Source organism: Somniosus microcephalus, chromosome 12 (assembly GCF_052327205.1).
Source record: "Somniosus microcephalus isolate GS21.2 chromosome 12, FLI_Smic_1.0, whole genome shotgun sequence".
NCBI lineage: Eukaryota > Metazoa > Chordata > Chondrichthyes > Squaliformes > Somniosidae > Somniosus > Somniosus microcephalus.
The window spans coordinates 66,389,304-66,416,557 of record NC_140998.1 but is presented as its reverse complement, the minus strand read 5'-3'; the positions used below and the strand labels follow the sequence as shown (position 1 = coordinate 66,416,557).

Here is a 27,254-nt window from a genome sequence, read left to right as displayed (position 1 = left end):
TTTAATCAAAGAGAGTGACTTGGTGATAATACGTGTGTGGTTTGCAGTTGAAGTCCCTGTCAAAACAACGCTGCTCATTCTTGCATACACTGCAGTGACTATCTTAAAACCAAGATGGTGGAAGGCGCCATGCAATATTATGCCCAGGCCCCAATATATAAATGAATAGTAATATTAATAGGTGTATATGTTGATTAATATCTGTCAACATTTTTCTCTCCTTTTATAGTATTTTAAATCAGACATGTTGAGAAATAGTTGGGCGAGAAGGGAATAGAAGACCAGATGAAAAGTGGTTAGCTGGATAGTGGCTCGCCTCACCTTTTCCCTCTCCATTAAGCTGCAGATATGATGGAAAAGGGAGTCAAGAATTCTGAGAGTTCTTATTTTTTAACAATTTATCTTTTATATATCTGCTTGTTATAACTGTGTGTGATTGCTAGTTCTTGTGTATTGTTTCCGCACCACTAAGGCAAGGATTGATGATAGATCTCTGTCTCGAACTGTGTGGGCACATTAGGAGTTAATGGTGTGTATCCAAGCCTCATTTCTTGGGTGTGGGAGGGGGAAGGAGGTGCAGGTCTGCAAGAAGTGTCAGATTTGGAGCTAATCATCCAGAAACCCACTAAATTTCATGTCAGTTAATTCTGGGAATTATGTTCAGCATCTCTGTCATCTCGTCAGCATTTTCTTCTCTATTATCCCCTTATATTTATCATATGTCTCTTTTTGAAACCTAATGTTTGCTCTAACCTCTTTATCTTACCCATGGAAGCCCTGCCATTGACATGCCCCTTTTACTCCTAGTTGGAATGTGTGCTTTATTCATCTCCTATTTAAATGGCTGCTGGGCCAATGTTTGATCCGCCACTTTTTTTCAACCAGTTCAGGATTAGTTCCCCCTTTACCCCCCACAAAAGCAATTAGACTGCAGCGAAAAATAATAGTTAGTGAGGAACAAATTCAGACAGACATCACCTCTCTTGCCACCCTCACTTGTCAGCGATCTGCGTCTGACATTGTCTCCCAGTGTCATGTCATGCAATTCTATGGAATTATGAGTATAAACCACCGCAATTACTGATTACAGTAAGAAACTTGAGGAAAATCAAGGATGTTATATTCAAATAAATGAACTAGATTATCCGGTGAAAAATTGTTGTGTATGTACCTTTAAGGGGAGAACTACTTTTTACAGCTCCTGTATACTGTAGTACCGGCAGTGACCACACCTATATATAAACCCTGAGTAGGGATCTGCACTGTTAGTTTTTGGGTGACTCTCATCCAGTAAACACCTGTTGATTGTTCCTCTGCAGTCTCTGTCGATTTATTGAAGGACACCATACATCAAGATTCACGGATTTAACATTGGCGACGAGAAAATTCGAACCTACCTGCAACTCTGCAGAAAGAAATTCCATCATTGCTGTGGGTTCTGTTGTGGACGGCTCTTTGACAAGGAGATAGTGAAGAAGGTGCTGCTGTTTCTTCAGAGAGTCCAGAGGCACGGGCGTCGACCATCCAGTGGAGACTCCAGCGAGGCGGGCTGGCAACAGGTACGGCGCGGACCCTTCCCGCACAGCGGCGGCTGGAGCCGGCCGACGGCACAGGGGGAGGCCGAGCGGCGTTGACGCTGAGAGGAGAGAGGGTAAAGCGCACAGGGCACAGCCGGGGTTGAAGACCGAGCGGCGTCGACGGAGAAAAAAAAGAGAGAGAGGGTAAAGCGCACAGGGCGCAGCCGGGATTCAGGACCGAGCGGCGTCAACGAGAGAGGCGCGCAGGAAAACGCGCAGAGTGCGGCCGGTGTTCCAGGGCTGAGCAGCGTCTGCGGGAGAGCGCGGGAAGAAAGGAAAGCACGGGAGACGCCATTTTGAGCCAGCGGAGAAGAAGGGAGAGCGTGGGAGACGCCATTTTTAGCCAGTCTAACCACATCCAGGGCTGCCGAAGAGTGGCAGTGTCACAGCGTTCGACAATGAAGTCGAAGATTCGGCGACATATGTAGAACGCATAGAAGTGTACTGCAAGGCGAATGAAGTGCCAGATGCCAGGAAAGCACTGGTATTGTTGAATTCCATGGGTGCAAAAACATATGGCTTACTGCGAAACCTAGTAACCCCAGAGAAGCCAGTGGAAAAGGATTTTGAAAGCATAGTGGCAATCCTACAGGACCACTTAAACCCCACACCGCTGCTGATAGCAGAAAGATTTAAGTTTCACAAAAGGAACCAGCATAAAGACGAAAGTAATGCTGAGTATTTAACGGAACTGCGCAAGCTATCGAAACACTGCCAGTTTGGAACGGGACTAGCAGAAACCTTAAGGGACAAGTTTGTGTGTGGGCTTCAAAGTGAAGGAACCCAGAAACGGCTTCTATCAGAAAAGGATCTTAAGCTGGACAAGGCTTTCAGCATGGCAGTATCACACGAAGCAGCCGCACGGGGTGCTGCAGAGATACAACGGAGACCGCAAGAATATGGCACAAATGAAATGTCATATGGAGCAGTGAAGTGTTATCGCTGCGGCAGAACAACACACGACCATAAGGATTGTTGGTTCAAGGACCAAGTGTGCAGACAGTGTGGAAAAGTTGGACACATAGCAAGAGTCTGCAGGTCGGGAAAGAAAACCAGCAGCAAGAAATCTCCACAGGAGAAGTACAAAAAGGTACATAAGGTGACGGAGAGTAGTTCAGACGAACAGAAAAGTGATACAGACTCCGGAAGCAAGGAGCTGGGTTGTCTGAAACTACATAATGTAATCAAAATGGAGGATCACCAAACTATCTGGGTCACGCTCAAGATAGACGGAGTCCAAGTGAAAATGGAATTGGACACAGGATCAGCCCTAACAGTCATAAACCGAAGGGGCTACAAGCGGCTATTCTCACATATACCCTTGAGAGATACAGAGATTGTCTTGAAGACGTACACGGGGCAAAAAGTCTACCCCAAAGGAAAAATAAGGGTGAACGTGATATACAACGGCAAGGAAACACCAAAAATGGACCTATATGTATTGCCAGATGGAGGACCACCACTACTAGGACGTGAATGGATCCGGAAGATACAGTTAGATTGGCATTCCATACAAGCACTGATGGTAGATGCCAAAAAGGATGACGACGTCACACCTGGACGACTGTCAAAAATGCGAACTGACGCAAAGAAGTGTTCCAGGAGGGACTCGGAACACTAAAAGGCATAACAGCGACGATCAAAATAGAGGAAAATGCAAGCCCAAAGTTTTTAAGGCCAGACCGGTGCCTTATGCGATCCGCCCAGCCGTCGAAGCAGAGCTGGAAGGTTTGGAACATTCTGGAGTACTGTCCAAAGTGGACTGGAGCGAGTGGGCTACACCCATCGTTCCTGTAATGAAGAGGTCGTTGAGTAATATGCCTGGGGAACCAAAGAAGGTTCGCATCTGTGGGGACTTTAAAGTGACAGTGAACCCAATCCTTCACACTATACAATATCCGCTTCCGCGGATTGAAGATATTTTCGCCTCGCTATCTGGAGGAAAACGCTTCACTAAGATTGATCTGGCCCAGGCGTACCTGCAAATGGAGGTAGAATAAGCCTCGAAACAGTACCTCACGATCAACACTCACAAAGGTCTCTACCAATACAACCGGCTAGTGTTCGGGGTAGCATCAGCTCCGGCTATTTGGCAAAGGGCAATGGATCAAGTCCTGCAAGGGATTCCAGGGACCCAGTGTTATTTGGACGACATCCTGGTCACGGGCGAAAATGACAGTGATCACCTCGCCAACCTGGAGCAGGTGCTCACTAGATTGAAGGAATATGGGCTCCGAGCTAATCGCCACAAATGTGAGTTTTTCCAGAAGCAGATCTCGTATTGTGGCCATGTTATTGATGAAGAGGGGTTACATAAGTCCCCTGAAAAGATTGAGGCAGTAGTCAAGGCTCCAGCACCAGAAAATGTGTCACAACTGAGGTCGTTGCTCGGGCTGGTGAACTACTACCATAAGTTCTTGCCGAATTTGTCTACAGTACTACACCCACTGAACACCCTACTGCAAACGGGGGTACCATGGAAGTGGAATGACGAATATAAACGAGCTTTCCAGAAGTGCAAAGAATTGATCACATCAAAAGAGGTGTTGGCTCATTTCAACCCAGCACTACCAATTCGGTTGGCGTGTGATGCATCACCCTATGCTATTGGAGCGGTGCTGTCGCACAAATTCCCGGACGGCTTGGAGAGGCCAGTAGCCTTTGCGTCTCGGTCACTAACCTCAGCCGAGCGCTACTACGCCCAGATTGACAGGGAGGCCCCAAACCTAGTGTGGGGAGTGAAAAAGTTCAAACACTATCTGCACGGGCAGAAGTTCACCTTGCTGACTGACCACCAACCACTTGTCTCCATCTTTAATCCAAAGAAGGGCGTTCCGGTGATGACTGCGCAACGGCTACAAAGTTGATCCCTTTTTCTAGGGGCGAACCAATATGAAATAGAGTATAAGGGCACGAAACAGCATGGAAACGCTGATGGGCTATCACGCCTGCCACTGCCTACTGCGGAGGAAGCACCAGCAGTGGACCCTGTCGAAATATTTTATTTGACTATAATTGAACGCTTGCCAGTAAGTAACGCGGATATAGAGAAGGAGACCCGAAATGACCCGACACTGTCTCGGGTATATGATTTGGCGGTGAAGGGATGGCCAACACATGGCGGCTCACTGTTGCCAGCATTCTCACCCAGAAGAGAACAGCTGTCAGTATGCCAGGGGACCTTGATGTGTGGATCCCGAGTGGTAATTCCAGCCAAGTTAAGGGAGAGAGTGCTCAATGAGCTTCACGAAGGCCATCTGGGAGGGGTGAAAATGAAAAGCCTTGCTAGGGCTTATGTGTGGTGGCTGGGGATCGATCAGCAAATCGAGGACCTGACAAAGAGCTGCTCAGGATGCCAGAAGGTCCAAAATGCACCACCACATGCCCCTCTACACCCATGGGAGTGGCCCTCCTCTCCATGGCAATGGGTGCATATTGATTTTGCTGGTCCATTCACGGACTCAATGTTCTTAATAGCCGTGGATGCGCACTCGAAATGGCCTGAGGTGATCAAAATGTCCTCCACCACCATGGAGAAAACGATTGCAGTCCTACGGACCATATTTGCCAGGAACGGCTTGCCAGAGCAGATTTGCTCTGATAACGGACCACAGTTTGTGTCCGAAGAGTTTCGGAAATTTATGAGAAGGAATGGGGTAAGGCATTACACATCCGCCCCGTATCATCCAGCCACAAATGGATTGGCTGAGAGGTTCGTACAAACCTTTAAAAAGGCAGTAAGGGCCATGTGCGATGACGACATTCCACTGCAGCATAAGGTGGACAATTTCCTGTTAGCCTACAGAAATGCGACACATGCAGTTACCAACCAGACCCCGGCCATGATGTTCTTTAACTGAAGGTTGAGATCTCGTCTGGATTTGCTCAGACCAAATGTACAAAGAAATGTTGAGAATAAGCAATTTCAGCACATCAATGAGAAGCCGACAAGGAGCTTCAATGTAGGGCAACCAGTCTTGGCCCGCGACTACCGAACAGAGAAATGGCAACCAGGAACGATATGTACACGGCAGGGGCCACTAATGTACACAGTGGATGTTGGGGAGAACATTGTGAGACGCCATGTCGACCAGATCCTAGCGTCACAGGAACGAGTGAACCCCATGTCTCGCGTACCTGGTGATGAACCCGACATACAGGTAGCCTCTACCCCAGAAACAGTAGCATCGGAAGCAAATGAACCAACCGACGACAGGGGGGCAGAATCGCCTCCGCACCAAGAGCAAGACACTCAGGAAAGGCGCTATCCAGAAAGGATCAGGAAGCCGCCCCAAAGACTGAATTTATAAATGGACTATTTTCAGTTAATGTTGCATGTTAAAAGTGTTAACTGTTAAATGAATGTTATGGTACTGTTAATCTAAAAGGGGAGGAATTGTAGTGTATGTACCTTTAAGGGGAGAACTACTTTTTACAGCTCCTGTATACTGTAGTACCGGCAGTGACCACACCTGTGTATAAACCCTGAGTAGGGATCTGTACTGTTAGTTTTTGGGTGACTCTCATCCAGTAAACACCTGTTGATTGTTCCTCTGCAGTCTCTGTCGATTTATTGAAGGACACCATACAGCAAGATTCATGGATTTAACAAATATGGCATAGAGTTACACACAGAAAGCACTTATTGATATTGAGCCATAATGCATTTACAGGAAAGAATATTATGGTGCACAGATATGAGGAATTCCTTCTGGTTGAGATTATTCTACGTGATCGCATTATTGGCTTCAATGTTCCCAAGTTATCAGGATAAGCTTATACATTTGCTAGATTATTTTTAATTAGTTTTTGTGCAGTGCAGTGCAACAATGTACCAACCAAATGAGAGTGGACTGTACAATGTGGAACCATTCTTACTTTCATGCTAGCCCTCTATTTTTCATGTGTTAGAAGGCTCCAGTTAGGCTTATCGTGCATGTTATACTGACCTTTACAAAGCTACTCTTAATTTTGAAATGGTCTAGGATTTTGAATCATTAGACAGGATGTAAACCAAAGATATTGTGACCTTATGCATTAAGTATGTTATGCAATTGCATTGCTACAAGACTGAGAATTAGCTTCCAGGTGATGGTAGCACAGGAAGAGAGTATATCAATATTGGCAATTCTTACTGTGCAAATTAATGCTATCAATGAATAATCTATTTTATATGAGTAATGAATTTTTTACTCTTACTGTTTTGTTGTTCTGCCATGGAAAGCTATTGTCCAAGCTGAGCTTCTAACGCATAACCCCATCATCACAAAGGCCATTTAGTTGCTTCTCCATAACACTCTCAACAACTACCTCAGAACCTCATCTGCTAAAACCCTCATCTATGTCTTTTTTCACCTCTAGACAAGACTACTCTAAGCAGGCCTCACATCCTCCACCCTCTGTAAATTTCAGCTCATCCAAATTTCTGCATCAAGTCCCACTCAACCCTTTCCTCACTGACCTACATTTGCTCCTGGTCCCCCAATACCACAGATTTTAAATTCGTATCCTCCATCACCTCGCCCCTGGCTATCTCTGTAACCTTCTACAGTCCTAGAACTCTCCGTTCCTCTCACTCTGCTCTTCATCCCACCATCTTCAGCCCTGCTACCTGGGCCCCATGCTCTTGAATTCCTTCCATACATCCCTCCATCTCTCCACAACCCACTCCTCCTTTAAGATCCTCCTTAAAACCCACCTGTTTGACCAAGCTGTTCATCAACCCTTCCAATATGTCGTTCTTTGGCTTAGAATCCATTACTTACTTATGCTGCTGAGAAGCATTTTGGGTCTTATTCCTACATTAAAGACTCCAAATAAATACAAGTTGTTGTTTCTGCGTAATTATCTTACTGTGGCGGAGCCACTAAGGGACTCCGATCAATTGTATATAATTCCCTTTATAATATGTTAGCTACAACCTGAGTCTGTATCTTTGTTTTCACTGTTTACATGTACAAAGCGTGATCACTTTAATAGCGCGGGTAAACGCGATGACGTCACGCCATTCATCACGTGATCCCCCACTGGCGGGAAAAATGTGATGATGTCATGACGTCAGCCACAGGACCGCCCAAGCAGTCCTTGTGGAGCCTCCGAATTGACTAGACCTATATTCGATGTTCTCCTGTAATTATCCGTTAAACTCTGTTAGTTTTCATTAAACCTCGTTTATTTGATCGCCTGAGTGGACCTCAGTCTTTTGATAGGAACTAAACATTCCTACATTGGTGACCCCGACTTTTGCGAACGGTTTTCGCAGAAGTTACTGAACATGGAAACGAATGTCGTTGCTTTGAAGCTACCACAGTTCTGGGAGCAACAGCCAGCCGCGTGGTTCATCCAGGCTGAAGCCCAGTTCGCAATCAGGAACATTGTTGTGGATCAGACCCGTTACTATTACGTGGTCTCCGCCCTCGCCAGCGCCACAGCCTCGCGGATCGTCAGCCTGCTTGGTAATCCACCAGAAGATTGCAAGTATGAAACGATAAAGGCGCGGTTGTTACAGGTCTTCGGGCTCACGAAGTCGGAGCGCGCTCGCCGGCTGCTCGCTATGCCCGGCCTCGGGGACTCCAAGCCGTCCGAGCTCATGAGCCAAATGCTCACGCTCCTGGGCTCCGAACCGGAATGCTTCCTTTTCAGGGAGTTATTCCTCAGCCAGCTACCGGAGCAAGTTCAGGCTGCCCTAGCCAGGTCGGAAGTCACAGACTGCGCAGAGCTGGCTGCCGAAGCGGACAAGATTTTCGCGGTGACACAGCAGTACTACGCTGCCATGAGATGCCCATCCCCCACAGACGCTGCTCCAGCCCCTCAACCTGCGGGGTTGTGCTCCTACCACGCCCGTTTTGGCGCGAAAGCAAGATGCTGCCGCCCTCCCTGCAGCTTTTCGCTCAGAAAAAAAAAACAACAGCAACCCTGTCGCAAGAGGACCGGTTATAACGAGCGCCCCACGGCTGCGATGGCAATCGGTAATTCGGGAAAACTCTTCATCGCCGACTCCCTATCTGGTCGACATTTCCTCTGCGATACCGGGGCGCAGTGTAGCATCCTACCCACGTCAAATCTTGATATACAAGCCGGGGGGCACGGCCTCTCCCTCGAGGTGGCTAATGGAGGAGCCATTTGGACCTTCGGAAGACGGCGGGTCCAGGTGTGCTTCGGCGGCCAGCGGTTTTACTGGGATTTCATCACGGCCAAAGTCTCTCAAGCCATCCTCGGGGTGGATTTTATGTGCACCAATGGCCTCCTGGTGGATGTAAGGCACCGCTGGTTGATCAATGCGGCCACTTTTCACTCCATCCCGTGCCATCGCGGTAACGCCGTGTCGCGCACTGTCTCCTGTGCATTCCCACCTCCTGATGACTTCGCTCGCCTCCTTGGAGATTTCCCAGACCTGACCAGACCCACTTTCTCTTCCACGGCCACGAAACATGGTGTCGAACATCACATCACCACTACTGGCTGCCCGGTCTACGCACGGGCCCGGCGCCTCGAACCTGGCAAGCTTGCGGCTGCGAAAGCGGAGTTCGACACGATGGAGCGGCTAGGGATTATTCGCCGGTCGAATAGTCCCTGGTCTTCGCCTCTCCACATTGTTCCGAAACCTGGCGGCGGATGGCGGCCTTGTGGCGACTACCGACGCCTGAACGATGCCACTACTCCTGATCGGTACCCGATCCCTCATATTCAGGATTTCTCTGCCCATTTGGCGGGAAATGCCATTTTTTCAAAAGTCGACCTTGTCTGTGGCTACCACCAGGTCCCCGTGCACCCACAAGACATCCCGAAAACTGCAGTCATCACCCCATTCAGCCTGTTTGAATTTCTGCGGATGCCGTTTGGATTGAAGAACGCTGCACAGGCTTTCCAGTGCTTGATGGACTCCATGCTTCGGGACCTCAAGTTTCTATTCGTCTACCTCGATGACATCCTCATCGCCAGCCCTAATAAAGAGGAGCACATCTGCCATCTACGCACCCTCTTTAGACGCCTCAGTCAACACGGCTTGATCATCAACCTGGCCAAGTGCCAGTTCGGCCTGCAGCAGATTGATTTCTTAGGCCATCGCATCACATCGGACGGCGCAATTCCCCTGCAAATGAAGGTGGAGGCAGTTACTTCTTTCCCGCGCCCGCAGACTGTCAAGGCCCTGCAGGAGTTCCTCGGGATGGTAAATTTTTATCACCAGTTCATCCCTAATGCAGCTCTGCTCATGCAGCCACTGTACGAGGCCCTCAAGGGCAAGTCCGGCAAGGATCCGATTAGCTGGACGGTCGACATGGACCGGGCGTTCGTCGACACAAAAGGCGCCTTAGCCAACGCAACCATGCTGGTGCACCCGCTGCCAGTTGCCACCATCGCCCTTACCACCGACGCGTCAGACTACGCCGTCGGCGCAGTGCAGGAACAGTGGGTGAATGAGACGTGGCAACCGCTGGCGTTTTTCAGCCGTCAACTACGGCGAAACGAACGGAAGTACAGCACGTTCGACGGGAGTTGCTGGCCCTTTTTCTGGCCATCCGCCATTTCCAGTTCTTGCTAGAGGGCCGTCCGTTCACGGCTTTTGTGGACCATAAGCCACTAACGTTTGCTATGGCCAAGACCGCCGAACCATGGTCAGCTCGGCAACAACGTCAGTTGACGTTTATCTCAAAATTCACCACGGACATTCAGCATGTGTCCGGTAAAGACAACCTGGTGGCGGATTGCCTCTCCCACGCGACCGTTCATGCAGTCCAGCTCGGCATCGACTATGCCCTCATGGCTGCAGATCAAGCCTCGGATCCGGAAGTCCAATCTTACAGAACCAACCCCTCTAGCCTCCAAGCGGCTGACGTCAAATTCCATGCTGCGGGCACTACGCTACTCTGCGACGTCTCCATAGGAGATCCTCGCCCTATCGTGCCGGTCGCCTGGCGCCGAAAAGTTTTTGACGCCATACACGGGTTGTCGCACCGGGGCATGAAGGCCTCGCAACGGCTGATGTCGTCCAAATTCGTGTGGCGGGGCATGCACATGGATATCCGCGACTGGGCCAACACCTGCGTGGTCTGCCAAAAGGCCAAGGTGCAGCGTCACGTCAAGGCTCCATTGGCCACTTTTGCTGTTCCGGAACGTAGGTTTGATCATGTGTATGTGGACCTGGTGGGGCCACTTCCACCTTCGCACGGGTTTACTCATCTTCTTACAATGGTGGACCGCACCACTAGATGGCCTGAGGCGGTTCCTTTGTCATCCACCACTTCCGCAGACGTCGCCGGGGCATTCATCTCCTCTTGGGTCGCCCGTTTCGGGGTACCGGTGGACATCTTGTCTGATCGTGGGCCGCAGTTTTCTTCTGAGCTCTGGAACGCTGTGGCTCAGGGGCTTGGCGTCAAGCTACATCGCACCACTGCCTACCATCCACAGGCGAATGGCCTCTGCGAACGATTCCACAGGTCGCTCAAAGCCGCACTGCGAGCCAGCCTTCAAGGCGCGGGCTGGGTGGACAGGCTTCCATGGGTCCTTTTGGGTCTTCGTACGGCACCTAAAGAAGATCTTCAATCGTCCTCGGCGGAGCTCGTATATGGCCAGCCGCTACGCGTACCAGGGGATTTCCTTCCGACTCCAACAGAGCCATGGTCCGCATCCCAGCAGCTCATCAGCCACCAGGAGGCAGCCAGAAGTTTCGCTCCAGTGCCTACGTCGCATCACGGCTTGCAGAGTTCCCACGTCCCAGCTGCGCTGAAGAACGCCGACTATGGCCTAGAAATTCAGTTGGGCGCGCCAGCCGTTAGCGCCTTAGGAGGAGTAGATCTCGAGCGCTAGGCACTTAGCGCCCGGGCGCAGCGCGATCTGCGCCCCGCCCCAACTTCAGTAGACATTTAGCGCCGGCGCAAAGTCTTTGCGCGCGCTCAGCTGCGCGCGCAGATCACGACGTCATTTCGTCGTGCAACGCCCTTTGTGCGCCCGGAACCGGAACTTCACTCGCGCCGCCCCATTGTGCGCCGGGCGGCCCGAACGACTGTGAAGTGGAACGGTACACAGCTGAGGCGGGCCGCGGGGAGCGCAAATTAAAGGGCACTCCTGCAGTTGAAAAGGCAGCCGTTTTGCAACACTTTGTGAGAGACAAAGATGGAGATGATGATGATGATGATGGAGATGGAGGAGGAGGAGGAGGAGGAGGAGGTGGTGGTGGTGTTGGTGTGCCGGTACCACATAACAAACTGATGGAGCGAAGACCTCCCCAACAACACAAATACAGCAGTCTCGGCCTGTCAAAAAACAAATCCACCCTCCCCCTTTAAGAGCTCACCGGAGCCAGAGTGTCTGCCGTCAATCAGCAGCTCGCCGCACCTGCCCTGCGCCCACCTTCCGGTGTTAGCGCCCGGGCCGCCGGCTTAGCGCCTAAAGAGAGCCGTGCATCGCCAGTTTTAGCGCTCGACCAAACTCTTAGGGCGAAGCTAATGAATATCGGAGAAGTGGCCTCGAATTTGCGCCGGGCGCAAACTTTAGTGGCCGCCCGACTTTACCGCCCCAAAAGTGGCTACAATGAATTTCTAGGCCAATGTGTTTATCCGCCATGACACTCATCGGGATCCGCTCAAACCCCCTTACACTGGTCCTTTCCGCGTGCTAGAGCCGGGAGACAAAACTTTTTCGGTCGATATTGGAGGTAAACCGGACTACAGGTTGACCGGTTGAAGCTGGCTCACTTGGACCTTGACCGCCCAGTCGAGATCGCACAACCGCCGAAACGTGGCTGACCGCCCACCGTCATCGTGCCAGATCAAACGCAACCGCCCGCCAGCTCGCCCGCCGTCCATCAGCTTCCACTTCAAGGCTACAGAAGTCGATCTGACAGGCTTGTCAGGCCTCCTCGCCGTTTTACTTTTGCCGTTAAAGACAATTCTGGGGGGCGCATGTGGCGGAGCTACTAAGGGACTCCGATCAATTGTATATAATTCCCTTTAATAATATGTTAGCTACAGCCTGAGTCTGTATCTTTGTTTTCACTGTTTACATGTACAGAGCGCGATCACTTTAATAGTGTGGGTAAACGCGATGATGTCACGCCGTTCATCACGTGATCCCCCACTGGCAGGAAAAACGTGATGACGTCATGACGTCAGCCACGGGACCACCTAAGCAGTCCTTGTGGAGCCTCCGAACTGACTAGACCTATATTCGATGTTCTCCTGTAATTATCCGTTAAACTCTGTTAGTTTTCATTAAACCTCGTTTATTTGATCGCCTGAGTGGACCTCAGTCTTTTGATAGGAACTAGACATCCCTACATTACTTGTAAATAAATCTGACCATTAGGTTTTGTCTGAATATAACAGTCTGACAGGGCAGTATTTATCGGTTTTAGAGTAGTCAGGCAAACGTGCTAGACATTTCACAGTCTCTAGTGCATTAAAGGGTTAAAGGGTATTCCTTAGCCCTTCACACATTACCTCATTCACCAACATCACTAAAACAGATTATTTGGTTATTAACACATTGCTGTTTGTAAGAGCTTCCTGTCTGCAAATTGGCTGCCATGTTTCCTATATTACAACAGTGACTACACTTCAAAAGTACTTCTTTGGCTGTAAAGCGCTTTGGGACGTCTTGAGGTCATGAAAGGCGCTATATATCAGCAAGTCTTTCTTTCTTTATGACATGCATAGGATGCAGATTTTGGTTATAAGAGACTTGGTTAGTTTATGAAAGCCAACTTTTTGCTGTGAACATGAATTAAATGTGTTGGGAGGAAGTTCAAATTGTAACAATGTACAAAGATGGAAAAAATTGGTACAATAACAAATTTACAGTTGGTTACTGTATCAGAAATTCAGTTTGATCCAGCAGGCGCTCAGTGTACTACGGCTACGCCATTTAAAAAATGTATTCTCAGGATGTGGACAACGATGGCGAGGGCGCGTTTATACCCCGTCCTTAGTTGCTCTACCAACTTGCTAGGTTAATTAAGAGGGTATTAAGAGTCAACCATGTAGCGTGAACTGGAGTCACAAGTAGGCACAACTGGGTAGGGGTGGCAGGATCCCTTTCCTGCAGAAAATTACTGAACCAGTTGAACAATTCAACAGCTTTCGCAGTCATTTTTTTTCTGGTGATAGTCCGCAAATTACTTGATTTGACATGACAGCTTTGAACGTACAATCTGTAAGTTGCTAGATCCAGTATGATAACCACTCTACTACCATATCACAGGTTCATTTGGGGTAGTAGTTATGGTTGAAATGATGCTACACTATAGGGTATAAATTACTTCCTGTGATGTTATTAAATGAATGCTTAAGTGTTCATAAACAAATTCCTTTTTCCGCCATTTAACAGTAACATTTATTATCATTGTCATGAATCTTATCATTCATGAAGAAATGACTCATGAAATAACACTGGGCGGCCAGCTGGTGGCGCTGTCCAAGGAGTATAAATACTCGGGCGTGGGCCCAGCTTGCCCAGGACGTTTTTGTAACCAGGAACTAGTGATGTAACTAGAATCTCATGGTTGTGAAACAGTTGATTAAAGCCTTGTTTTATACTCAACCAAGTGCTTAGTGAATTTTCTTACGTCAATCATCTAGACTGTCTAAGGCAGATTCTACTTCAATAATCCCTTCTCCAAATCACTCTGCCTTGTGCATCGCCCTTCAATTCTCCAAACGATCTCCAGAAACAGGAGGGCGCCTCAGGGTCCATTATGTACATAGGAGCCCAGTGCAATTTTCAGGTACCAATGGGCAGGCTGCTCACAAAAATGGTAAATTTCTGTTCTTTTTAATCATTTTTGTTGAGTCAGAAGGAGCATGAATGCTGCTCCTGACCTCACCAAAATCTTCCTGCCAATTCCTCATGCCTCCCGCCCCCTCACCCCCAAGCGATGCTGCCCTCCCACCACTAAAGCTGCAACTTGCAACTCAGCTTTTTGAGCCATTTGTAAGTGATGGATCAACACTCGCAGCTCATCAATTAAATGCAACTGAGGCCAGACCATCAAAATGGCTCAGGCCTATTGTTGGGGACATCAGATGGCAGGCGCGACTGACTGCACTGCCCCACCCACCTATACTGCCTACAATGACATGTTTTTTTATTCGTTTATGGGATGTGGGCGTCGCTGGCAAGACCAGCATTTATTGCCCATCCCTAATTGCCCTCGAGAAGGTGGTGGTGAGCCGCCTTCTTCAACTGCTGCTGTCCGTGTGGTGAAGGTACTCCAACAGAACTAGGGGCCTAATCTTAGAATAAAGGGCTGCCGTTTCAAAACTGAGATGAGGAGAAACTTCTTCACTCAGAGGGTGGTGAATCTGTGGAATTTGCTACCTCAGAGAGCTGTGGAAGCTGCAACATTAAATAAATTTAAAACGGAGATAGACGGTTTCCTAGCTGATAAGGGAATTGGGGGTTACGGGGAGCGGGCAGGGAAGTGGACGTGAGTCTTGGTTCGGATCAGCCATGATCCTATTGAATGGCGGAGCAGGCCCGAGGGGCCGTATGGCCTACTCCTGCTCCTACTTCTTATGTTCTTATGTAACAGTGCTGTTAGGGAGTTCCAGGATTTTGACCCAGCGACAAAATTGGCCTCTTGATATCTGTGGTCAGTCTCGATAAAGGACAATGTTACACAGAACGATAGTCAGACGGTCCTTTCCGGCCTCAATAAAAGTAAAAAGATCCCTTATCTAGTGCTTGTATGTCAAATGAGGAAAAAGATCAAAATGACTCTTTGAAGCAGGCATTTGTTATTTTTGTGATAAAGTACATGTACAGGCCAGAATATAAATAAAAGCCGAGACTGCACTCTGGCTGACGTTAGCACTGTGATTTTAAATGGTAGTCTCCTCCTTTAATGTGTGGACTTCCCAGTGTATGTTATTGAATGACTCCTTGTTCCCTGTGGTTATATATGCAGAAAATGCAGCACTGTCTCTTACTGTAACATGATATCAGCTGACACAGTGATTAGCCCACCTCGAATCAATCTGACCTTCTTCAGCCATCCTCAAACTGCATACGTACTTTCTTGCCTCGTTAATATTTCAATGGCAATTAAAAAAATTCAATATGTCTCAGTGACCTTGGGAGGGAATATGATGGGAGTGGGCGGGGAAAAGTAATTTTACCCACCAATCGGAGCAGAGAGTTCTGGCACAGAATTGCATTCTTTGCATCCCGTAATGAGAAGCTGGACTGTTTGTTTCCATTAGCAGGGGTGGGGACTGCTGTCAAGTTTGCAGCTGGGGCCGATTACTGTTCACAGTGTGCACTTCAGTAAAAGACCTTAACTTTAGGTTTTTGCTGCGGTTTAGGTATTGGAAAAAAAAAAGTGGGAAAGAAGGGGAGAAATAAAAAACCTCTTTGTACGTGATGTCTGACTGTGAGGGATTAACTCTGGGTAAGTGCCAGTTTCAGTTTACTGCTCCGTCCTCAGCTCTCAGCTTGTGCTCTGTGGTACAGATTTAAAAGCTGTACACTCTGCGGCAAATCCTTCAGTGCTCGCCAGTCACCAAGCTTAAGCAACTTAAGCTAAACTTGTTTTTATTTTAAATATGCAGCTGGGTCAAACGAATCATCCAAAACCGTGCTTGAGTTGATGAGTCCGCAGACCTACAAAATCTGTAAATACCCAAAGGGTAATAGAGTTAAAGTAAAGACAGCAGAGGTCAGGGGAAAGGTATATGAGGCACATTTAAATGTATGAAAATAGTCATCGTGCCATTTTTAGAGAATTGCAGTTCCGCTGTGCTAATAATTCATGAAGTTAAGAATTATCTTATGAAGGCAGTCAGTTTGTTTACATTATATACATGTACATATTTAATGCAATTATATTAAAATGTATCAGGTTATTGCATATCACAAGTGTATCTGAGAATTGCACTTTGCTCACCTTTTAAAAATGGAATTGCATTACTATTTCTGGCATTTAAAAAGCAAGTTAACCAGAATATATAAGGGTGTGAGGTTCTCTGACTAACAAGAAAGAGCTTTCATGTTGTTTCAAATTGGATTGGACTGTTTAATTGCAAAATGTGCATTATGCATCACTTCGGAAATGTGCTCAACATTTAAAGTGTTGGGAGAGTTCTGCCGATGGCTCAGTGAGATTCTCTAGCACCGTGCTAGACCAGAAAAGGTCCCAGGTTCAATCCCATGTCTATGCTGAGTTAGCTGATTTCAACTGGGTGATAGTAGGTAGGGTGCTGCAGTTGGCCACAGAACAAGAAAAGAAATTGCCAGGGGTGCTGCTTCTGATTGCTGTTTGGCAACCTCGGCTGCAAGGGTGTGCATGTGGGCACATCTGTGTACATCACTGGCTCAACCTTCATAGAAAATAGCTGCTGGCAAAGCTTACACAGAATAATGACATCTTGGGTTACGCTGAGAGAAAAATAGCAAGGAAAATAAAGAGTTGAACAGTTCACACTTTACTGCTGTATGAGCTGACTAGCAGTAGGTAGACAGCCTGAGCTTTCAGGGTTGAAGGATCATCAGGATCCGAAAAGCCAAACAAATGCCTCAAGGTGCAAAAACAGCCCATTCTGCTGGTGTAACCTTTTGTTGGATTTATTCATCTCTCGCTATTTTTTTAATGTGAAAAATCAGCATCCAGAATGTCTGCTCAGCTGGAAGGATCCCATGGAGATCAGGATCAGCTCTGACTCAGCTCTTCGAAAAATGTCCGACTCCATTGAGATGGGAGTGGACACAGGGGAAACAAGAGTTCTTTGATACAAAAAATAAATAACATCTTGTGCTGTGACAGTGGAGGATCATTCAGTGTTGGTGCCTCTGAGTCAAGAGATGTAAACCTCAGCAACAACAGTCCACTTTCTATGGAGGATACACATTTGAGATTCTTCACTATGAATAAACCCAAGTTGGAATGAACGCCAGCTTGTTGATCTCATGGAGAAGAAACAGCAACAAACAAAATGTGAACACCAGCAACTTGTTGACCCCAGGAAGACTTAGGGCCTGTAAAACATATGGGACTGCTTGACTCTCTCATATTGACCTTAACAGAGATCAGCGCACTTATCCAGACTAGAGGGGGTGGATTTGGCTGCCTGACTTCAGGCAGTCCCACAGCAAATAAGGAAGCAAAAATGAGCAGGGAGGCCTTCTGCTGAATCCCAGAGCTCTGAAAATTGGCTGCAGAAATATGCCTCCACTTCTCATAGAAACATAGAAGATAGGAGCAGGAGTAGGCCATTCAGCCCCTCGAGCCTGCGCCACCATTCAATGAGATCATGGCTGATCATCCAAATTCAGTACCCTGTCTCTGCCTTCTCCCCATATCCTTTGATCCCTTTAGCCTTAAGAAATATATCTAACTCCTTATTGAATATATTTAATGAATTGGCCTCAACTGTCTTCTGTGGTAGAGAATTCCACAGGTTCACCACTCTCTGGGTGAAGAAATTCCTCCTCCTCTCAGTCCTAAATGGCTTACCCCTTATCCTTAGACTGTGACCCCTGGTTCTGGGCTCCCCAGCCATCGGGAACATCCTTCCTGCATTTAGTCTGTCTAGTCCTGTTAGAATTTTGTAAGTTTCAATGAGATCTCCTCTCATTCTTCTAAACTCCAGCGAATATAAGCCCAATTGACCCAATCTCTCTCCTCATACGTCATTCCTGCCATCCCAGGTATCAGCCTGGTGAATCTTCGCTACACTCCCTCCATGGCAAGAACATCCTTCCTCAGATAAGGCGACCAAAACTGCACACAATACTCAAGATGTGGTCTCACCAAGGCCCTGTACAACTGCAGCAAGGCATCCTTGTTCCTGTACTCGAACCCTCTCGCTACGAAGGCCAACATACCATTTGCCTTCTTAACCGCCTGCTGCACCTGCATGCTTACCTTCAGTGACTGGTGCACAAGGACACCCAGGTCTCGTTGCACTTCCCCTTCTCCCAATCTATTGCCGAATGTTATGCAACTGCTGGCCTGCCCCTTTAAGCTGCTGCAGCAAGTGAAATGCTGCAGCCATACAGGATATCCCTCCAACCTATGGTAGACTCCCAGTGGAAGGTGCACACAGCACTGGGAGCCTCCCATAAAACATAATTAACCCAAGTCAGGAAAATGGGAAGGGGGTCACAGCACGGGTGGCTGGTGGCTGGAAATGCCGCTAACTGCACTTCAAGCGGTTACTCTGCTGATGAGAAATCTCCAGGCCTGATTCCCTTTCCAACAAGAGTTGTCACTTCTGAGTAGAAAGGATTACCTCCACACACGCAAAACTTTCTCATAGGAGAGTAATTCGATATGGCTGTTTTTATACCATCCTTTCTGATCTTCCCTAAATGACCAACATTTTCTCTGGCGTGTGAGCCATTGCAGAAGGATCCATTGCCATTCCTGTTGGACTCCTGAAGAATTCACTGAACATTTTTCCTCCATTATCCTTGGCCTAGTCTGGGCCTCAGATGCCACTCTTGAGCTTCGCCTCCTCCATGGGTCAGGTGCCCCATTACGTACTACAGGCATGGGTGTCTGCCCAGAATATTCACATGGTCCTTTCCCCAGGAATTGGGATTGGGTCAGCGGTTGGTCACAGTGGCACACTGTGCCACACCTCAAACTGGTCCACAGAATATCTAATTTTATGTCCCTTGGTTGGGGAGTCAGGGATAAAGGGCCATCAATTTAAAATAGTCACTTAAGAGAATGAGGGCCATGCTTGGGATACACTTAGTTATACAGAACGGTGTTAGTTGAGGCAGAGACCATCTTAAGGGAAGAACAGATCAGCATTTGATGCAGAGGAAGATACAGGGCAGTGGGATTCATTTTGCATTGCTCTAGAAAAGATCCAGCACAGACACTATGAAAACAATGGGATGGAAATCGTTCTACAATGTGTGGGCAATCTGCCCAGGCGACAAAGGTGAGAATGACCCCAATGGGCTGAATGGCCCCCTTCTGTGCTGTAGACCTATATGGTTCTAAGTACAAATGCCTAAATTATAAATGTATTTTTGAGAATGCATGAAGCCAGGCCCCAACAACATTTGTTACAGCTCTTCGAGTAGCATGTTGGCATATTATAACATTTTTAAAAGGCTATCAAATGGGGTTACAAGATAGTTTTCTCTTTCTGTTGTTTTTCCTTATCCAACCTCTCCTAAAGATAGTGATTTAATTTGGAATACAGCCCCATTGAAATCTCCAGGGCCTTACCCATAACCATTCTTCATGTGTGGCCTGATTTATGGCCTTTTTAACCATAAGAGTCATTACAACTGAACTGAATCACAGAACAGCACTTCAAGCAACCATGGTTAGTCAGCAATCCAGGTGCAGGAACCCTAGAGGTTCCCTTCCCCACCATCCTCAATCTTGCAGCAGTACATTACCATCTCCTCCCAGGTATGCAGACATTGAGAGAACAGAAAATAATTTAAATAACTTCAAGCATTTTTGATGATGCAAAATAGCTGTTTGCTGTGTTGAATCGAGTAACATTTTGAGGATATTGGCTAAATGTAAATATGAACACATTGTAGCAGTGCAAAAAAAGTGTGCTGCAACACATAAATGTACTGCACAGACTGGGAGACCTGTTGTCAACTCCCAACCTCAGTTATTATTCATACTGCATTCTCTCAGATGACATGTGCCAGTCTCAGCCAAGTCATCACATGTAGCACTGAGGAAAGCTGAGGGGGAATTGAGTGGAGTTCCAAATTGAGGGAACTCTCCAGTAAGCCCACATTGGCTTGGTAAAGGCTGGGGCAGATGTCCACAGTCACCATTTGGGTGAAGTCCTAGATGTGATGCCTGGCGAAGCCATGAAGGGGACAAAAAAAATACCAAGTTTAAAAAAAAGGAACAGAAACACAATCTGGCAGGATTCCCTGTGACTAAAACCCATGAGCAATATCATCTGGAAATGAAGCCAGCCATACTCCTGCTGCCAAGCTGCTCCCTGCTCCATAATTTTAATGGGAACACCTTTTGGAACAGGACTATGTGATGTATTATGTTTCAGCTGATCGCATAAACAGGTCCAGATGTGGGATCACATTTATTTTAAATGATCTAAATCCTATTTAAGTACTATCATCAGAAGAACAATGTGTTATTAGAATGTAGATGTTTTTCTAGCTGAATTTGTGCCCTGGCAGGATCTTACACCCAGACATTGAAAAGGAAAATCTGCCCGAGAATGTTTTAGTACAAATGACTGTTGAGGCAGAAGCAGCAGCATTTAAAAGGGAATTAGATAAGTATTTGAAAATGAAGAAAACACAAGGAATCAGAGAAAGGCCAGGAAATGTGTGGTAAACCACTGTTAACCCTGTACAAGTCCAGGCATGTCTCAGCCCCTGGCTCCACCCCTAAGCCCGGGTATAAAGGTGACTCACCACCCTTCCCCCGAGAGCTCTTAGGATGGATTCACTAGCAGAGGCATGCTCTAGTTCTTAGTCAATAAAAGCCTACTTCATTTAAGTCCATCTCGTAGTCTTTGGTATTGTTGATAGCGCATCAATTTTATTGACTAATTTTCAACATGGAGCAAATCTTGAAGCCGGAATGTTTAGACCTGGATCCTCAAGCAGCAGATGCAGCCAATAACTTGGAACACTGGCTGAGCTGTTTCGAAGCCTTCCTGGAGGCCTCCAGCACTACTGTCACTACAGATGACGCGAAACGGCTTGTCTTGAACTCACGGGTGAGCCACCGAGTCTACTCGATCATCCGAGACGCCACTACTTACGCGGCCGCCATCGCGACGCTAAAGGAACAATACGTGAGGCCTGTTAACGAGGTCTACGCCAGACACCTCCTGGCTACCCGAAAACAGCGCCCCGGGGAATCGGGCGCTGAATATTTACTGACACTGAGAGTCCTCGGCCGGGACTGTAATTGCAAAGCGGTGACGGCCAAGGAATGCACGGAAGACCTGATCCGAGACGCCTACGTAGCCGGCATCAGGTCCAACTATACTCGGCAGAGGCTGCTGGAACAGAGGGGGCACGACCTGCAGAAGACGGTGGCCCTCGCTAACTCGTTAGATGTGGCCCTCCAGAACATGGACGCCTACCCCCCTGACCGGATGGCCACGTGGATGCCACGGGAGCAGCCATCTTGGGACCCGGTAAGGCCACAAGCCGCCAGCAGCCCAACTACAGCTGCAATGACCAGAGGCCAGAAATGCTACTTCTGCGGCCAGGCCAAGCACCCCAGACAGCAATGCCCAGCAAAGGACGCGACCTGCTCCAAATGCGGCAAGAAAGGCCACTACGCGAGAGTGTGCAAGGCGAAATCGACCCCCAATTCCAGCAGCGCCGCGTGTGAACTGTACAGGCCACCATTTTGGATCCCACCAACCACGTGTGAGCCGTGCGGGCCGCCATTTTGGACACCACCAGCCGAGGGGGAGCCGCCATCTTGGACACCATCTCGGGACCAGGCCCTCGGCGCGGGCGAATACTACAGCGACCCACCAACCTCGACGATGGCCTCCATCACCCTGGACCAATCTAGGCCCCATCAACTAGCCAGGTCCATGATGAACGTAAAGGTAAATGGCCATGCCACAAATTGCCTTTTCGACTGCGGAAGCACGGAGAGCTTCATCCACCCCGACACGGTGCGACGCTACTCCCTATCGGTTATGCGCACACGCCACCAGGTCTTTATGGCCTCAAAGTCCCATACGGCGGACGTCGGCGGCTACTGTGTAGCGACTCTGACAGTGAACGGCGTGGAGTACAGAGAGTTTAAATTCCTCGTCCTGCCACAGCTCTGCGCTCCCGTACTGCTAGGATTAGACTTCCAGTGCCATCTGGAGAGCGTCACGATGGCATATGGCGGGCCCCTGCCCCCACTTACAGTCTGCAGCCAGCAGAATTTAAACACGGCGCCGCGCAAAGTATGCAGCCTGTCCACCCTGAAGGTCAAACCCCCCCCCCGTTGTTCGCTAACCTCGCCAAAGACTGCAAGCCAATTGCTACTAAAAGCAGGCGGTACAGTGCCGGGGATAGGAGCTTTATTAAATCAGAAGTACAAAGACTCCTGAGGGAAGGGATTATCGAGGGCAGCACCAGCCCATGGCGAGCCCAAGTGGTGGTAGTAAAGACCGGTGAAAAACAGCACCTGGTTATTGATTACAGCCAGACGATCAATCGATACACGCAATTAGACGCATACCCACTTCCCCGCATATCTGACATGGTCAACCAGATAGCACAATACCGGGTATTCTCGACGATTGATCTGAAGTCGGCATACCACCAGCTCCCCATCAGGCCTGAGGACCACCAGTACACGGCCTTCGAGGCTGACGGTCGCCTCTACCACTTCCTCCGAGTCCCCTTCGGCGTCACCAACGGGGTCTCGGTCTTCCAAAGGGAGATGGACCGGATGGTTGACCAGAGCGCGCTGCAGGCCACCTTCCCCTATCTAGACAACGTCACCATCTGCGGCCATGACCGGCAGGACCACGACGCCAACCTAGAAAAATTCCTCCGTACAGCCCAACGGCTGAATCTGACATACAACAGAGAAAAATGTATGTTCCGCACCGCGCGCCTCGCTATTCTTGGCTGCGTGGTGGAAAACGGAGTCATCGGCCCCGACCCCGACTGAATGCGCCCCCTCCTGGAACTACCCCCCCCCCACTGCCTAAAAGCCCTGAAGAGATGCCTAGGGTTCTTCTCTTACTACGCCCAGTGGGTGCCCAACTATGCGGACAAAGCCCGGCCCCTCATCAAGTCAACCTCCTTCCCCCTGACGGCAGAGGCCCGTGCGGCCTTCACCCTCATAAAAGAGGACATTGCAAAGGCCACAATGCACGCAGTGGATGAGTCCATCCCTTTCCAAGTGGAGAGCGATGCATCCGACTTCGCCCTAGCCGCAACCCTTAACCAGGCGGGGAGACCCGTGGCCTTCTTTTCATGGACCCTCCAGGGCCCCGAAATTTGACACTCCTCAGTCGAGAAGGAGGCCCAGGCGATAGTGGAGGCTGTACGGCACTGGAGACATTATCTGGCCGGTAAACGTTTCACCCTGCTCACTGACCAACGGTCAGTAGCATTCATGTTTAACAACAGACAAAGGGGGAAAATCAAAAATGATAAGATATTGCGGTGGAGGATCGAGTTATCCACCTACAACTACGATATCTTATACCGGCCAGGGAAACTTAATGAGCCCCCAGACGCCCTATCCCATGGGACATGTGCCAACGCACAAGTCGATAGGCTACGGACCCTCCACAATGATCTCTGCCACCCGGGGGTCACCAGGTTCTTTCACTTTATTAAAGCTCGCAACCTGCCTTACTCCATCGAGGAGGTCAGGACCATGACCAGGAACTGCCAGGTCTGCGCCGAATGCAAACCGCATTTTTATAGGCCAGACAGGGCACACCTGATTAAAGCCACCCGCCCCTTCGAACGTCTCAGCGTCGATTTCAAGGGGCCCCTTCCCTCCTCTGACCGCAACATGTACTTCCTCAATATTATTGACGAGTACTCCCATTTCCCCTTCGCCATCCCCTGCCCGGACATGACCAGCGCCACAGTCATCAGGTGCCTCCACGACCTGTTCGCCATATTTGGCTTCCCCAATTACATCCACAGCGACAGGGGCTCATCGTTCATGAGCGACGAGCTGCGCCAGTACCTGCTCGAGAAGGGCATAGCCACGAGCAGGATTACCAGCTACAACCCCCGGGGTAACGGACAGGTAGAGAGGGAGAACGCAACGGTGTGGAAGACCGCCATGCTCGCCCTAAAATCCAAGGGCCTCCCAATCTCCCGCTGGCAAGATGTCCTCCCTGATGCGCTCCACTCCATACGATCACTGCTCTGTACTGCCACAAACGCCACCCCTCACGAGAAGATGTTCGTCTTCCCCAGGAAATCCACCTCGGGGACATCACTACCGCCATGGCTGACGTCTCCGGGACCCGTCCTGCTCAGGAAACACGTGAGGAGCCATAAGACGGACCCCCTGGTCGAAAAGGTTCACCTCCTCCACGCCAACCCACATTATGCCTACGTGGTGTATCCTGACGGGCGGGAGGACACAGTCTCAATTCGAGACCTCGCACCCTCAGGTACCACCCGAAACACCATCGATCACCATCCACTACCTCCACCCACCACCACTACCCACGATGCACCACCGGGGTGTCTACCACGAACTGACGACATGCCGGTGCCATCCCTACCCCGAGAGGACAACACGCCAGTGCTCCGTCCCACGCGAGAAGCGGCCGCGGGCAAAGAACCGCCGCAACCGGCAGACAAGACCCCCGGAGAGACTTTCGTATACAAACTTTTGAAACACTTCACCCCGCCGGACTCTTTTTTAAACGAGGGGTGAATGTGGTAAACCACTGTTAACCTGTACATGCCTGTGTGGTATGTAAAGTCTGTGGGTTGTGCAGTTAATTACGACACAGACTTCAGGAGTAACATACAACAGGACTTTACTATTCGAAGGTCAGGGCGAATCTGCCCTATAAATCATGCCACAGCACTTATATACCGGTGTGGTCACCGTCGGTATTACCGTATACAGAAGCCAAACAAGTAGTGCCACACCTAAAATAGTTCTCTTAAAGGTGAACGGTTACATACAATAGTCTCTTAAAGGTAGACGGTTACATACACTACAATCCTCCCTTTTTAGCTTACAACATACGTATTCCCCATTAAACATAACATATATTCAACTTCATGTAAAACAATTTACAGATATAGTCTCTGCGGAAAACAGTTCACAGGTTCAGTCTCTGTGGGAACAGTTCACAGATTCAGTCTCTGGTCTTGACTCGGTCCGAACAACATCTCTGTGGTGTAGCCGGTTCACATTGCTAGCGTGACTCATCCAATAGTCTTTCCCTTGACGTAACAGCTTGAACTTCCGTCCTGCTGAACCAGCAGTGCTGACTTTTACAAACAGCTGGACTGCCTTAGTAATTTTTCCCTACTTTCCCATTAGAAGTGATAATGATTTAGATGGTTATCATCTTCGGCTTCGTCTTTTCCTTTTTTGCTTCTTGGAGACTCTCGGGGCTCCCTTATCAGCTGCCAGCTGTAGCGCCACCATCTCCCTATGTTCCTTAGACTTTAAGTGCTTCATCCTGATTTCTGCACTTTGGGAGTTTTCATCACAAGCTGGACAGACCAAGTCCTCGTAATATTCCGTGTCACTCAACAGGTCATGGTAATATTCGGTGTCATCCTGAGCTAGTCTAGCGAGAGGGCCTGCTACTTCTTCCTTACCCAACTAGACGTTAGCCGACTGTTGTTCCCTCCCTCGACATCTTTCCTGAAGAGACTTCTTTATGCGTTCATATTCATCCCACTCTTCCTGGGTTTCCTGCAAATCCTTCACTAATGACTTCAATACTTCCCCTTCCATCGGAGATTGATTGATCGGGCTATTCAATCCTTCTACTGGAGCATCTGTTTCAACATTCTGTTGTTCCCATTGACGTGATTCAGCGTACTTTTGGCATCCCAGTAAAATCCGTGTTGCACCCTCAGCTATATCCGTAACTTTTGAGAGCTCCGAACTCCTTCCCTCTGAAGATTGAAGCTCGTGTTCAGATTGTTCCCATTGCAGAGTCTTGTCCCTCAACATATGAAGGAGTTGGCTGACCGTTAACTCTTCCACGGGAACACTGTGAATCAGAGTCTTCTCCATTTTCACTTGGATTCCAGCTATTTTTAGCATGACCCAGATAGTTTGTAGGTCAGCTTCCTTACTCACATTATGAATTCTCAGACTACCCAGCTCCTGGCCGTTTGGGTCTGAGTCTGAATTCTGTTCGTCTGAACTCTTCTCAGCCACCTTGTGTACCTTGTTGTACTTTCCCTGTGATGGCTTCCTTTGGTTGTTGGTCTTCTTCCCTGACCGGCATACCTTAGCGATGTGACCCAGTTTGCCACATTTCCTACATTCCTGGTTCTTAAACCAGCATTGGTTCTGATCGTGTGTTGTCTTCCCACAGCGATAGCATTTTGTTATACTCGAGGTAATTTGGTCCACACCGAGTGCCGCTGCCTTTAGCTGCATTTCCGCAGTTCCTTTCACTGCGGCTTCGTGCGATGCTGCTATAAGGACAGCCCTGTCAAGTGTAAGGTCGTTCTCTTCGAGTAATCGCTTTTGCGTCCCTTCCTTGGACAGTCCGCATACGAACTTGTCTCGCAATGCCTCTGTCAGATTCCCTTCAAACTGGCAGTATTTCGCTAGTCTACGCAGTTCGACCAAGTATTCCGCTTTGCTTTCGTCTTTCCGTTGCGTTCTCGCATAGAATTTGAATTGTTCAGCCAACATCAATGGTGTAGGGTTCAAGTGGTCCTTCAGGACAGCCACAATATCATCGAAAGTCTGATCCGCCGGTTTAGCTGGTGCTAGTAGATGCTTCAAGAGCCCGTATGTCTTTGCGCCCATCGAGTTCAGCAAGGTTATAGCTTTGTCATCTTCTTCTATTTTATTGGCCTCACAATAGATCTCAATGCGTTCCACATACGTGGCCCAGTCTTCTACCTCGGAATTAAAATCGTTGATGTTACCACGCTTAGGCATCTTCCTCTCTTCGGGAACAACACAAGTATTTCTTTAAATTATTATTTCTTTTTTTTTCTAAGATGGCGGTTTTCCCGCGAAAATGGCGGTTTCCCGCTCTTATCTTCTCTCCCCGCCCACTTCAA

At 48.6% G+C, this 27,254-nt stretch overlaps 1 protein-coding gene across 1 annotated transcript in view; it reads left to right on the top strand.

Moving 5' to 3' along the window:
- The first annotated feature begins 15,759 nt into the window (after positions 1-15,759).
- Positions 15,760-27,254, top strand: part of eml1 (EMAP like 1) — a 310,966-nt gene continuing 299,471 nt past the window's right edge. The window contains exon 1 of the mRNA XM_086003007.1: positions 15,760-15,963. Within this exon, the coding sequence (XP_085859133.1) occupies positions 15,936-15,963 (28 nt within the window). The 5' untranslated portion in view covers positions 15,760-15,935. The remainder of the gene's footprint in view (positions 15,964-27,254) is intronic.